Below are 15356 nucleotides of genomic sequence, written 5' to 3' on the forward strand. Positions count from 1 at the left end.
GTGAAGTTGTCAGAAAACTTATTCACTTACCAACTCACATAGCAAATGGACGTCAATTGGTCAACAAGGATAAAGGAAAAAGCAGCAATAATTTGAACATTCAATTTCACTCACAAGAGAAGATACCATTACCAGAGGATAAGATAAATATTTTATATTATGTGTAAAATAATTGTAATGAATTTAATTTTTTTTTTTTTTGATTTTTCTCAAGACTGGCCAAGGAAAACATACTTTTTGAGTTGTCGAGAGTGTTACAAGAAAAAAATTAGAAAAAATACGTCTTGATGGTGCAAAGATTGTCCATCAAATCTACCATTTTGTCCAGGACCCTGCTTTTCAAATTATCATGTAAATAAATAATTTTAACTATTTAAAAACTATATATCAAATGCATTTTTTTTATTGTTATAATAAAATGGATATATTATAATAATTATCATGTTGATAAGTATAAATAAATAAAAAGGATTTTTTTGAAATGTGCGAGTTATTATATTAATTTATACATAATTACGAATTACATAAAATGTATTATTAATAATAAATTTTAACACAAAAATATAAATTTATTTACGTAACTGCTATAGCAGTCATGTGGTTATACGAGAAGAAAAAAGTCGCAAGTGAGCTACAACTGCTACAGCAGTTACACTTTTTTTTGTTTTCATTATTTTTGTATCATATTTATAAATAAAAAAAGCTCTGACGCATTTTTTATTCCAAACAATTATTAATGAGATATTAAAGTGAATCTTTAATTACAGCCAAGAGCGTGACTGCTATAGCAGTCATGTCTATCAATATGTTAAACAACTAAAGCGTAAACGGTTGATAGAATAAAAATAGTTATAAGAATTTATTATTATAAAAAATTGTTTAAAATAATATTTTCAATATTATCATCAAACTAAAACTAGGGGTTCTTAGAACATATTAAAGAACATAGAAAACCTTAACTTTAATAATCTAAAAGAAGGAATAAAATTATTTAACTATTTATAATTATAGTTTTCAGAAACAAACGGTATTTTTTCTTTACAAAAAATTGAAGATATTCAGTTTTTGATTAAATCATTGTCTTATCCTTAATCAATCACATTGTATATACAGAGTGGAACGGATCTAATTGACAACTCATATTACTTATGATCTACATAATATTTTATACTTTTTATTTTTTTTAATCAATTTTTACCTGTATATTGTAAAAATTGATTTGTTACAAACAATGAGAACAATAGAAACCCGTTTCCTGACTTACTGAACACCCTGTAGAACTAAATTTAAAATATGTTTTATGTTATTTTTCGCAATTACAAAAAATATTTTAAAAATTCATTTTTTTATTAAATTTTTTTTTAAGAATTTAAGATAGCCATTTTATAGTTACGTTTATACAGCATTTTGAAGTTTGTTAAAGTTTGATTTTTTTTTACAATTTTCCTATGGTATCAAATGTTAATCCATATTATGTGAAGTACAGAAGTAAACACTTATTACATTATTTACTGGTAACTGTATGCGATTTCTTTTCCATGAAAATTATTAACATTTGAATAAGTATTTGTAATTGTCATAAAAAAACAATTAGTAGTATAATTAAGATTAAAAAAAATTATAGAAACATTGTCTAAAACATGTTGAATTTTTATTAAATAAGTTCATATATCATAAATTGAAACGTGAATAATATTGAATAAGTGCATTTATTATCAAATCTCCTAACAAGGAATATCCTAAAATAATAAGATTACAATGATGGAATCACGCGAATTAATAATTAATATCACTTTTAACTTGACTAACTTCAAAATGCTGTAAAAACTATTGAATTAAAATAAGAGTTTTTGGTATCAAAATTTTTCTTTAAAACTTATCTATAAAATGGCTATCTTAAAATCTTAAAAAAAATTTAAAAAAGAAATTAATTTTTAAAATATTTTTTGTAATTGCGTAAAATAATATAAAACATATTTTAAATATAGTTCTATATTGTAAAAATTGATTAAAAAAAACAAAAATATAAAATGTTATGTAGATCATATGTTATATGAGTTGTCAATTAAATCCGTTCCACTCTGTATATATACTGGCTAATTTTTATTCTTCTTTTTCTTTCTTTTAATCCCAACTACTTGGTGTCAGCTACCCTTATCCCTTAAACCACCCTAGAACAAGATAATTTAAAACACGATAAGATTTATTATCACATAGAAGTCCAGAGATCAATATTGTTTTCAAAAATAAAATATTAATATGGTCCTTTATCAATAATATATTTAAAAGTGGAGGTTTTTCGGAAAATGTTCAAACTAAAGATGAAAAATTTTTATTTTTTTATGTATGTTTAAAATTTTAAACACTAAATATATACAGAGGAGTCAGATTATCAAAAAAAAATTATGTCAAATTAAAGAGGCATTTATAGGGTTTATAAAAATACTAACCCTCTTTAAGTCTATACTGTTTGATTAAAATTATAATCAGTAATAATTAAAAAAAACTTGTAGTAGCAGTAAGAAAAACAGTGAAATTTTACATAAAAATAACATTTATGGTTTAATTTTGGAGGCTATTTACACATAAATGTCAAGTCAAGTAGTCAATTTTTTTTTTTACATGAACCATATTATAAAACCTTTAACTTAAGAGTGAACTATCTTAAATTTGCTTTTGGCTAAACGAAAATAAAAAAAAGGTCAATAATGTAATTTATCCTAAAAATAATTTTTAATCTGTTATCAAAAATTTATGCAACACTCAAACTTCCGGTTACATTATCCATTACAGTTATAATTTATAACTTAAGAATTATTAGTATTTTTGAAACTATTTTAATGTTAATAACGTTTTGTAAGTATTTAAAAAATGTATACGTTAATTAATACTATAGTACTATAGGCGGAAATAGAATTTGAAATTAGGACCTTGAAAAAATAGGAGAATCTCTCACTAACAAAGAAAACACGAAAAATAATATTGATGTCTTCTTAGGTTAAAAATTTTTTATCTTTATATATGAAGTTTTTAATTTGAATAAACTATAGATAAGAAATATGTTCATAGCACAATATAATTATACTTCACACTAACTAATTATAACACTAATTGTTTATAAATTATACTAATTATGTAAAAATATGACTACTGTTAGCCATTAGTAAAGATTTTAGGCATTACTAAAACTAATGTTTATAGCAAAAAAATTACAAATTTATGACAGTTAATACTGAGGGAAAATTACTCTTACGATTTAAAAATTTTAGTTTTTTGATAAAAATTAGAGCAAATTATGTTTTGTGTTTGTTTTTCTGAAATTTCACTATAATAAATAAATCCAGTACAGTCTTCAATACAAGTGTGAACAAAAAAATTTTGAAAAAACATCATAGAATTGATAAAAACCTTAATTTTCCTTTAACACAAACGCCCATTTATACATAAAACAAATTTATTTTCAATAAGTTATTATTTACATATGTAGTTAATACTTAGCAGTGCCGTGTGTCAGAATTTTTCATTGTGGGAGGTCTATTACCAAAAAAATGTTAGTGATTTTTACGTAAAATATATATGTATAGGTGTAACACGGGAATTTAGACTTAGCTCTTTTAGGCCCCCCTAATACATCGCTAATATTTAGAATATCAATTTATCTTTTCAATTAATAAATTATTTTTTTACATCGAGATAAATATTATGGTAATTATTAGATACATCTAATTATTTAACAATTAGTTCAAGAAGGCCAACTTGATTTCAATAGTTTGCAACACTTTACAGATTAGAATGATGACATTTTTGTAGAATTGAGTTTCCTATTTAAACCCTGTCTAATGTCTATTTAGTCTACAGTTATTCTTCATACACCAATAGTGAACTACAGCACTGACCTGCTAAAAGTAGTTTTGATAATAGTCAATTGATTCTCACATCCATTTTTAGATATGTACAACATTTACAAAGTGAGTATTGACACATAACTTATGTTGAATCATAAATGTATAATATATCTTGTGGTAAATACACTTTATAAAAGACATTGACAGAGGCAGCATTAACCAACGGGTTAATTAATTTAATTATTCGTTGAATTTATTTTTCCTTTAGATAGTTTTATTTATATCGGCATGGGCTTGGATAGTTTTTGCTGAAGATTTGACAAATGTTAACTACGGTTATTCAGTAAATAATGAGATAACTGGCGATCAGAAGGATCAGCAAGAAAGCAGATCTGGCGACTCAGTAACTGGTTTCTACAGAGTACTTGATGCTGATGGTTATCTACGAACTGTCACATACAAAGCAGACAAGATCAATGGTTTTGTCGCCGACGTGAAACGCGAACCAGTTAGCAATTCTGCAACAATTTCATTCGCTCTTAAATCAGCTTTTACCTCCTCAAATGCCGGCGTTTTACCTGTCGCCCAACAACCAATTATTCCTTTTGCTCCCAGAATAGCAGATGCGCCTTACAGTGTTCAAGCTGCACCAGTAGTACATTTAGCTACGCCGTTTATTGCCAAGTCTGCTCTTGATTATAATGTTTAAGTTCCTCATTATAACTTGCCATCTACATTAATGGTTTTTATACTCAACATAACAACCAAAATGAAAATACTCCAGTATCATATTCATATAGATACTAGACTATTAAACAATTTTCAAATTAATCGTTTTTATTAATAGTATAAAACGTAGAGATGGAGAATTTCAAAAAACTTGAAGAAAAAAATTACCAAAATTCGATTTAATACAACATGTTAAATATTGGATCATTAAAATTTATTTTTAGTGTATTGTAATTATATTTCATAGTTAATAATTAAAATTTAATATTTTTAAAATAAATCGTTCATCTCATTTCATTGAAATCAAGTTGGTCTACTTAAACTAATTGTTAAATAATTAGATACATCATCTTTAGTTTGAATATTTTCCGAAAAACCTCACACTTTTAAATATATTATTGATAAAGGACCATGCTAATATTTTATTTTTGAAAACAGTATTGATCTTAATAATATGACTTCTATGTGATAATAAATCTTATCATATTTTAAATTATCTTGTTCTAGGGTGGTTTAAAGTTTTTATCCTTAAATTTTATTACTTTACACGTTTTTAGAATACTGTAGTTCTTATAAATAATTGTGCATTATAATTCTTAGTTGATAATCTAAAACAGTGATATTGAAAGAACTTTAAATAAATGCTGTAAAGTTGAAAAAAAAAATGTCGAAAGAAGAATTTAAGCAATGGATATGTAATAAACTGTCTGCTTTGTTACAGTTTGAAGTTCAAAATGAAATGGCTGAGTAATTTTATCATCATATTTCTATGTTTCATGAATCTGTATTGAACAAATACAAAAAATCATGAAACAAAAATATTGTCAGGAAAAAAATTTAAAAAATTGATCCAATTCATAACTAAATCAGAAATTAACTAAACTTCATGACTTTTTTGTTTTAAAAATTCCTAATCTATTGCAATATTTAAGCATAATAGCACAATGATCTAAACTAATGGTTTTACTGAATTAAATGTTCTTAAAAAATATATAGTTTTTAATCCTTTGTAAAAACTTTAACATTTTTATTAAACAACATGAAAAAATAAATCAATCATTTTCCTTGTAATTTTTTATTTATTAATTATTAATAGACATATTTTAACATGATAAATATATAGATTATGGTATTTATTGATAAAGTTTAAGTAGATTGACAAAAATTTTTTTGAATTATAACGAAGAAAAATTATTGGGTTTTACAGTTTAGGTTGCTCATACCTAAATAGATTTTGGGTATTATCTTTCACTGGATCCCTTCTTAATATCATCTTAGTAGTAATTAATGAAGTTTCCAATTCATGTTTATGTATTTTATGTTTATAGGTATATTTTTTCTATACAAACTGAAAATGATTTAGATGAATATTGTAATTCACTATTGGATCTTAAATCTTCAGTTCATAAACAGTTTTTAAGTGATTTAAAGAAAAGATTTCGCTTATGTAAATTTTAGATTAATATTTTTCATAAAATTATTAAATTGTAAAAAAAATGTAGTGACATTTATTTTTTTATAGTACACCAATCATCAAAAAATGAATTTATGCAAACTAATAAAAATAAAAAACAAACGAGCATTAAAAATCAAAATTTATCTACAGACTTAGGAAAAATACCAAAAGTAAAAATAAACTTTTTATATATGTTTTTTCATTTCTTTTAAATTAAATTGTATTATGGTAGTCAAATTTAACAAAATCAAAGAATAAAAAGTATGTTAATATATTTTCAAATGAAGGCATTAATCGTCAGGAAATATTTTTAAAGGGTAATTGCATTGTTATATTTATTTTCTTCTATCAGTTTAATATGATTTCTAAAATAGGTCGTCATAAGTGTGACTGTCAAGCATCAAAACATGGTTTAATTAATAATTGTTTAAGTTGTGGTAGAATAGTATGTAAACAAGAAGGTTCTGGTCCATGTGTTGTTTGTAGTGAATTGGTAATTTTCATAAATATTTAAATTATATCCGTGTTAATAGTATACAAAAATAAAATAATTTAGTATGATTCTATAATAATCTTTTTAGAATTATTAAATAAATATGATATGATGATTAATTGTAATTAATTATAAAATTTAATTATATTACATAAAATAATAATGTATATTTTGTTTGTAAGTTATTATTAAAGCTTGTAAGTTCATGCTCTATAAAACTTTAAAAAGTAGCATTCAAATATGCACTAAAAACATAAAAATGCTTACCCCCTAAGACTCATTACCTGGTGTCTTTCACTTAGAATCTAAACTAAGCATAATAAAATAACTAGAAATATACATTTATATATTTAAATTGTGTAGTTTATTTTCTTTATAAATTTTAACATTTAAGTAAAAAGTGTTAACAATTATAAATAAAAAAACTAATACATTTTTTTTATACAAGTAAAAATCACAAGTATAAATAAAAAAGTTTTAGTAATTTTCATACATTAATTCTTTTTATGATAGTTTTTTAATCATTAAAATAAAAATATTGAAAAGTAAATGATTAAATTTTAAAATATTTGTGTATTTAGTATCTTCTCAACTATGATTTTTGAAGAACTTTATATCTACCTGAAAAATTACACTAAGCTATCAATATTTTTTATGTTTTCTAACTTAAAAGATAGATGATTTTCGTTCAATACATTTTTAACACTGAAAATTATATTTTTATGTCTGATGAATAAGTAATGCATATTTAAAATACAATAAATAGTTCCCATTCATTTCTTGGATAGATTTAAATTCTTAAAAATTTTTAAATTAAATTAGCAAATAGCTAACACACATTTGATTCAGCAGAGGGTAATGGTGATAGTGCAATAACATGGATTTCATTGAACTGCTTAAAACTCATAAAATCCACTCAGTATTATAAAAGAATAGAAATAAACTGCATAAATACTAAGATTTTGTAAACATATTAGGAAATGACTAAATAAAAAATTATTTAAGTGTTTATTTGTCTAGATAATTTTTTTATTTTCATAAAAAAATATTCCCCATAAAGTCATGGTAAATGATATGACTAATAACTTCAAAAAATCAACTTTATGCTAAATACACACAATCAAAATTCATATTTTTATTAATAATTTTATGAAATGGTTTATAGCTCACTTATCATGGTTGACTAAAAAGTAAAAAAAATTATATTTGCATAAACTTACAAGTACTGGTTATTATCAATATTTTTTGGAAATTCATGAGTTTTTAGTAATTGTTTTTATTCACACAGGTCTGTTCTAATGATGAAAAAATTTTATTGAATTGTAAAAATAATAAATCTAAAGAATTGTACAACAGATTGATAGAGCAAACTATTAACACCCAAGCTGAAAATGAAGCTTTTGAACATCGTAATAAATTGTTAGAGTTTGATCGAACTAGGTAAATCACATATACATGGTAGGACAGTAAAATAGTAATGTAGTTTTAAAAATAACTATAAAAATGACAATGATTTTTTTTTTATATCACCTGTTAATTTATGAAATTTATTTGTAGTTAATTTTTCTTAGAAAATAATAAAAAAAATGTATGTTGAGATTACTTTGAAAATTGATATAATGAAATTGAAAAATAAGATACAATTGTATGTTTTCTATCAAATTTGTGATACTTTTTTCATATTCTTTATTTAAAACCCTCAACCATAAGGTTTCTTATGTTTATATTTTTATTATAACCCATCCCTATATCATCACAAAAAAAATAATATACAATAAAACAGATATACAGGGTGGCCCACCACTCACTGACAACTTAAATAACTTTTGATCCAGTTAATATTTTTAGTTGATTTTTTTTTTAAATAATAGTTATATGTTAGGTCTATAGCTATATCTCAAAAATTAATATTTTTACATTTTATAAAAAATATTAATTATTTTTAAATTTTAAATAAAATGTAAAAAAAAAATCTAAGATAGCTANCCCCTTTTTTAATCTGTTTAGTTGGTTAACATTAGGAAATTCTAAACAATAGTTGGTGTATTTCAAAAAAATTATTATAATTATTATAAAATAATAAAGTACCAAAAATAAAAATCATCAATGTTTATTATGGTGAAAAAAAAGTACTATTTATATGAAATGCTTTTATAGCAAACACATTATTGTGCTTTTCTATAAATAATGATTAATAAATGCTTGGAAGATAACTTTTTAATTAAAAATCCCAATATCAACTACAGGGTTTCTATATTTATTTAAAATTGTTTGTTTTATTTTATATATATGCTAAAATATATTTAATTGAAAAATTCAACTTGGGAATTTTATCTTAAAATATAGTGCTAAACGTACAAATGTAATTGATGACCAAATGGACTATTATTCAGTTAACAGTGGATGGTTGTCTTCTGAACAAAAAGATCAATTAAAAAAAAAAGAAATACAAAGACAAGAAAAAAAACATGGTTCTAGGAGAACAAAAAAAATTACAATTGATTTTGCTGGTATTTTTGGTGTAGTTTATTTTATTAATTGGTTTAATTATTTAGAGTATTTTCATTTTAGGGAGACAAGTATATGAAAAAAAGGAATCGGATAATGATGAAGATGAAGAACTTATGAATGATGGTAAAGAAACATATTGGGTTAATATTAATGAACAGATAACCAATCCTCTGATGAACTTGGATTTAAAGGTTAAATTTATAATCTTATAAGTTTTTTAGGTTATAAATTAAAGTTAAAATTTATTATATTTTAGTTTAATGAAAATTGTATGAAAAAAATTCATAGAAATAACATAAATTCAATTTATAAAAATGAAGTGATTAAGAGAGTTCAAGATACAGAACTTATGTTGATGACAGATCCAGGCTTATGTATGAGTATGCATCAACCATATGCTTCCCTTCTATTATTGAATATAAAACGGTTAGTTTAGTTTATTTTTTTTTTTATCATAAATTAATCACTTACAAATTTTTAATAATTTAGTCATGAAGGGCGATCTTGGTATACTTCACATCGAGGAAGATTATGGATAGCATCAACTGCTAAGGTACCAACACCAGAAGAAATTGATCGTGTAGAATTATTTTATAAAAATTTAAGAGGCGGTAATTGAAACAGTGTTTTTAAAAACTTTTAAGATTCTTAATGTAATTTTTCAAGTGTAGATGTTGAGTTCCCAAAGCAATATCCAACAAGTTGTTTAATGGGTTGTATAAATATAACTGACTGTTTATCTCAAGAAGAATATATGGAACAATATCCAGAAGGAGAAAATGAAAGTCCATTTGTATTTATATGTAAAGACCCAATCATGATGATCAACAATTTTCCTATCAAAGGAAGTCACAAAATATGTAAGTCTTATTCCAATTGGAAGGCTATTTTCAACAGTTAAATATTTACATGTACTCCTATAAACATGTTTATTATGGTACTCAGTTTTCTTTAAAAAAAGATCAAAGTATCTGAGTTAATCTGCATAGAAAAGTATAATGTTAAAGAATCATGATAGATAAATTAGATACAGCATTATTTTTTGAAGTTAGTTTTTCATACACTTTTTTTCTATTCATCATAATGAATAGAGCTCCTCTCTCATAACTATATTCCAAATAAAGGTAAACTTCGTTTTGAGTTATACTTTGAATGAAAGTATACTTAATATTAATGTATTTAATAATATGACTACGGTATGGAACTTTATGCATTTATAAAATTGGTTTAAACCACTTCTAAGATACCTAACTCCATAAAAATGTATTATAGGTATATACAATAGCTTTTTTGCTATAGGGGAGAGGAGTAATCTTCTCACACCACCTAAAAACTAAAATTCTAATTAATATAAATTTATTAGAATTAACAAAAATAAAAACGAATATTTATTAATCATTGTTGTATTCAGGATTACTAAAATAAACTTTATAAATGCATAAAATCCCGAAGCCTAAATATGACAAAAATATCAATTAATTACATTTAAGACCAATGTTTTATCATTAAGTGTTCCTATTTTTTTCCAAGTCTAGTAATAAGTAAGGAACAAACTTGATATTTTGACATGATTGAGGCTATTTCAGGTCAATAAAATTATGCTGTTTCTCACTGTAGTTTTCTTAAATATTGTTTTTAATTTAATAATATTGAAACTTTTAGATAAGCTGGATGAAAAAATTCATATTGCTGCTCAAAAATGTTTAATTAAACAAAATATTTGATCTAAATTTTTAAATTATACATGTAGTACAATGTCTATTATATAAAAAAATTTTGGCTTAATTTATAAACATTACATATGAAATAAGAGGATGTTGTTAAAAATATAAATTATTTAAGGGTTTGTTATTTATTTAATTTTATTTAATTCTAATTAAATTGAAGATTCTGTCCAACGATGAATACAATGAGGATTAGTACAAACATAATACAGCCTCATTTCTTCCTAAAATTTAAATTAAACTTTTATATCAATATTCATAACTATATCTATATAATTTACCTCAGCACGTCTAGTTTGAGCTTGGAAAAATACAGATTCTCGATGTTTACATTTTGGGCAAGGATGATCTTCAGATCTTGGCAAAGTGGGATCAGATGTTACATCTGATACAATATGTGTAAGTTCACTAAAAATTTTTAGTTGAAAGATAAATATAAAAAAAAATATTGCAGTCGTAAAACAAATTATTTTCAAAAAAAAAAATTTATTTTTTATTAGTAATATGTAATAAACAAATATTATGCTTTCAATATAGTTTAAAACAATAATTATTCTTTAAACATTTTTAAGGAATTTATAAATGAATCAAAAGTTATTGCATTTGTCACATCTTTGTGACTAACCTTGTATATTAATAGTCAATTAAAAAATATCAATTATTTTTTAATAATTCCTGAAAATTTTATCAAATATTAGTCCATATTAGTATCAACAGCAATTTTTAAACATAAAACGTCTAAATTATTCATCTTTTTCCATACTTTACAAAATTATAATGTACCTATGTCATACTTAAGGAACATTTATTCACCTTAAAACCCTACAACTTAAGTTTTTACTCTTAACTAAAAATTCGAATTTTCAATAAAAAAAAAAAAGAGTCAACTCACATAATAGAATTTTTCATACAAAAATATCATTTTAATTTTTATGAAAAATTACCATTAACTGTTTCACTTAATAACATTCAAATGTTATACAGTTGTTATATAGTTAAATGATATTTATTTTTATTATGTGACACCTACTTATTGAATGAGAATTTTAGAAAATGCTCTAGTATTTTTTTTTTATGGAAAAAAAATGGAGACTCAAATTTTAAATTTAGAAAAAAAATCTGATTTTAGTTTTTCATGGTTGAACTATTTTTTAGAGGACAACACAAATTTTTGAAACAGCCTTTTAACTGATATTACCCTTGTTAAATTTATATACTTCATACTTACTTAATTTCATGCATAATTTTATTAACATATATACAATTGCTATCTGCCATTTGCCTGTGATCACAATTGCGACACTGAAAATAAATATATTAAAGGGTATACATATATCTTAAGTAGTAATAGTTAATATTATTATAATTATTTATTGAACTTAAAAGAAATTTTCTACTTTTAATAGAAAATATTATTTATATAATCAAAAAATAAAGCAAATATATACATACAGCATACAGTAAAACCTTATGTTCTTTATCTTCTTTTGGATATAGCATATTGTTGCTGAAAATAAAATATAAGAATTTAAGTCAGTAACAAAAATATAGAATACACTTTTCATAATAAAAAATTGATTAGAATATTCAAAACCAGTTTAGTTGTTAAAACACTTAAACACTATAAAAAATAAACATTTAAAACTATCAGGCTCTTCAAAAAAAATATATATATCTTAAAATCTAGTAACAAATTAAAAAATCTTAAAGCACTACAATTATTTTATTTTCGATATACACACGAACTGTTACTTAATATCGATAAAAGTTTGACATAAAATACCATTCTTGACAAAATCGTATGCCAACAAATCCAGGTCCATCATTTCTAGTTTCAAATCCAGACATTTTTTAATAACTTTATTAAACTTCTTTTACGTGAAACAATAGTTCAAATAAAAATTGAAACTGAACAGAGAAAATGTAAAAATTTTCGACGATTTCAAATATTTATAGTATTTGTATAAATACCCACAGGAAAACTAAGGCAACAATTTCTAATACTTGAATTCATTATAATTAAATTAAAATTTGAGATATATTTGTATGCCGCTTGTACTAGGTTATCACTAGATTTTGGTTATCACAAGATGCATATCTGTTTTTAATGAAAAAAGCTAATTACCACAATGCAATAATTTGATAAATTTCATTTAATTGCATAATATTGGAACTATTTAATAGGATTTACGTTTTTGGGTCTTTTGCAATCATTCCTCAAATTTTTGGTCGACGAGATTTTTGGCAATTTGCAGTTTTTGAGAATTATATAATGTAAAAATCGCTCAAATTAATAGAGTGCGCTCCCGTTCACTGCATGTTATCACAGAATAGATAATATCAGAGTAGACCACAATATATAATACGTTTTATTATATAACTACAGCCATAGCTGAAGTAATTACTACAGATTCATTACATGAATGTTTTTTTGGAAGAGTAATGTTTTCTTTAAAAGGAAAAACGTGATTCTTGCTATGTGAACTTATAAATATAATTTATTATTTAGAGTAATTTAATTTATAATTGAGTAGGTAAAATAAATGCTGTATTTGTGTAATTTAGAAATAATATTTCATGAGTATACTATTGCCCAGCAATTTCTTTTAAACGGGTTACTTGGAAACTCGAGTACCATTTTTGACTAATGCCATATAAAAATTACTATAATTTTTATAAGTTTTTTTTTGGAATATAATTTTTAAAAGAATACCCTTCGGAATTTTTTGGAAAATACTTTATAATAAAACATATATTTTAAAATAGTGGCGCCCTCTAGCGGTGTATTCTAGTTTTATATCTGATTAGGAATTGCTATATAGGAATTGCTAACTTCACAGTCGTATTTTTTTAAACTTACTTTAAAGGTAAATGAATAGCATTTCGTTTAAACTCTCCTATCCTTATTATTAGAATGAATTGCATAATTATCATTTGTAATATGCAATGAACAAACAGCTAAATGAAATTAAACAAGCTCATAATAAACAGCTAAATATAAATATAATGATGAAATAATAGTATAATTTATTTAGGATTCTGAAAAAAATATGACAATGTTAATTAAGAGTTACTTTTTTTACCAGAATCAAAATTTATTGGTTTTTTAGTTATTTGACCTAATCTTATTTGTTTTTCCCAGAATTTCTCAAGACTGGATCTTTTGGAAATCGATGCAAAGTTATTTTTTTATTTTTTACCAATGATTTTTTTTACTACCACTAGTACAACCAGAAAAATCACAAACAGGCATTTTGTCATCAAAAATATAAATTAAAGTAAAAGTAAAAGTATGTAAGTATATCAAGTTTTCAAAATATTTTAAGCCACTTAAAATAAACGCTGTTCATTTTATTTAATATACCCATGCCGGGTATATCATTTCATATCAAATAATTTGCAAATTGATCATATTTGTTTATATTGTAGTATAAATAGATATCACAATAGATTGATATCAATCAATAATAGTAAAAGGTAAAGGTATCATAAAAAACAATACAAAATATTAAAGTTGCTGTCAATTATTAGATTTAAAGAATTGTATTTTGGCGGGCAAACCTACGGCCAATGAAATGAGGCGAACCACTACTATGGGTGAGAAGGGCGGGATGCGTCAAACGGTCCAAAACTCGTTTGTTGCTGACATACCTATCTATTTTGTCATGATAGTTATATACTTTTCCTATAGTCTGTGATATGTATATGAAAAAATTTACATTATTTTTTAGAGTCTCACAATTTAGCTTAAGTTAACCAGCGTAACCGCCACTAAGGGAAAACATAAAAAAAAATAAATAAATAATTGATACTGTTTTTCAGCGTGCAAGTTCATGAATTTAAATAAGAATAATATGTTGAAAACATTGCCCTTAAAAATTAAAATATTTCCCTCGTTTCTTGTAAATAAGGAAAATCACCAAAAAATTACGATTTTTAAAATCGATAAATTTCTACATTTTTTAAACTTTTTTTCTTAAAACAGTCATAACTTTTTGAAAAATGAACGAATCCAAAATAATTTGTTTAAAATAAATACCTTAAGTATTTTTCTCTCATCTGATATAAATTTTTTGAAAAACAGACCTTCTACTTGCTCACAAGGGGAATTCAAAATAACAACTTTTCAACTTAACTTTTGACAATTTCTCGGAAATACTGCGTCTTTCTAACATATTAGCTTCGATGCGAAGCTGAGAAGGTATTGGTTTTACTATGATGCGTTTTAGCTTCGATGCGAAGCTGAGAAGGTATTGGTTTTACTAAGATGTGTTTTTTTTTTAATTTTTAATTTTTAATTTTTTTTTTTTTTTGTGTCTGTTACCACTTTTTCTCAGCTCTCACCGAACGGATTTCTTTCAACGATACGTCAAAAGATCACAAATCGTATCTAGTCGAAGACACTACCCTTCAAAATTGAAAAAATTTCCCTCGTTCCCCGTAAATGGGGGAAACCTCCAAAAAAATTACAAATTTAAAAATCGCTAATTTTCGAAATTTTTTCAATTTTTTTTACTAAAAACTGCCGTAACTTTTTCAAAAATGAACATATCAATATAATTTTTTTTTATATAGATGCTTGATGTCTTTACCTATCA

At 23.8% G+C, this 15356-nt stretch overlaps 3 protein-coding genes across 9 annotated transcripts; 2 read left to right on the forward strand and 1 right to left on the reverse strand.

Annotated features, from left to right (window-relative positions):
• The first annotated feature begins 3692 nt into the window (after positions 1-3692).
• On the forward strand, positions 3693-4809 carry LOC126905146 (cuticle protein-like). Its single transcript, XM_050684595.1, has 2 exons — positions 3693-3968; positions 4114-4809. Exons 1-2 carry the CDS (start codon positions 3951-3953, stop codon positions 4552-4554), a joined length of 459 nt encoding a protein of 152 aa, XP_050540552.1. The 5' UTR covers positions 3693-3950; the 3' UTR covers positions 4555-4809.
• A 255-nt stretch (positions 4810-5064) lies between these two features.
• Positions 5065-10846, forward strand: LOC126905147 (activating signal cointegrator 1). 3 transcript variants are annotated; one of them, XM_050684596.1, is made up of 12 exons: positions 5065-5321; positions 5903-6021; positions 6097-6200; positions 6263-6347; positions 6405-6523; positions 7812-7963; positions 8870-9033; positions 9095-9225; positions 9291-9460; positions 9524-9645; positions 9706-9894; positions 10697-10846. In XM_050684596.1, the coding sequence occupies exons 1-12, from the start codon at positions 5239-5241 to the stop codon at positions 10756-10758; spliced, it is 1500 nt and encodes a 499-aa protein (XP_050540553.1). In that variant the 5' UTR covers positions 5065-5238; the 3' UTR covers positions 10759-10846. The 3 variants fall into 3 exon arrangements, with proteins under 3 accessions (XP_050540553.1, XP_050540555.1, XP_050540556.1); XM_050684598.1 differs by lacking the exon at positions 5903-6021; XM_050684599.1 differs by lacking the exons at positions 6263-6347; positions 6405-6523.
• On the reverse strand, positions 10721-13024 carry LOC126905148 (DNA-directed RNA polymerase II subunit RPB9). Of its 5 annotated transcripts, none has more exons than XM_050684603.1 (5): positions 12884-13024; positions 12211-12265; positions 11987-12060; positions 11040-11166; positions 10721-10982 (listed from the first exon to the last, which is right to left on the reverse strand). In XM_050684603.1, the coding sequence occupies exons 1-5, from the start codon at positions 12919-12921 to the stop codon at positions 10911-10913; spliced, it is 366 nt and encodes a 121-aa protein (XP_050540560.1). In that variant the 5' UTR covers positions 12922-13024; the 3' UTR covers positions 10721-10910. The 5 variants fall into 5 exon arrangements, with proteins under 5 accessions (XP_050540560.1, XP_050540557.1, XP_050540559.1 ...); XM_050684600.1 differs by lacking the exon at positions 12884-13024 and adding an exon at positions 12511-12839; XM_050684602.1 differs by lacking the exon at positions 12884-13024 and adding an exon at positions 12501-12838.
• Between the last annotated feature and the right edge of the window lie 2332 nt (positions 13025-15356).

Source organism: Daktulosphaira vitifoliae, unplaced genomic scaffold (assembly GCF_025091365.1).
Source record: "Daktulosphaira vitifoliae isolate Bord-2020 unplaced genomic scaffold, ASM2509136v1 Scaffold_4, whole genome shotgun sequence".
NCBI classification, from domain to species: Eukaryota; Metazoa; Arthropoda; class Insecta; order Hemiptera; family Phylloxeridae; genus Daktulosphaira; species Daktulosphaira vitifoliae.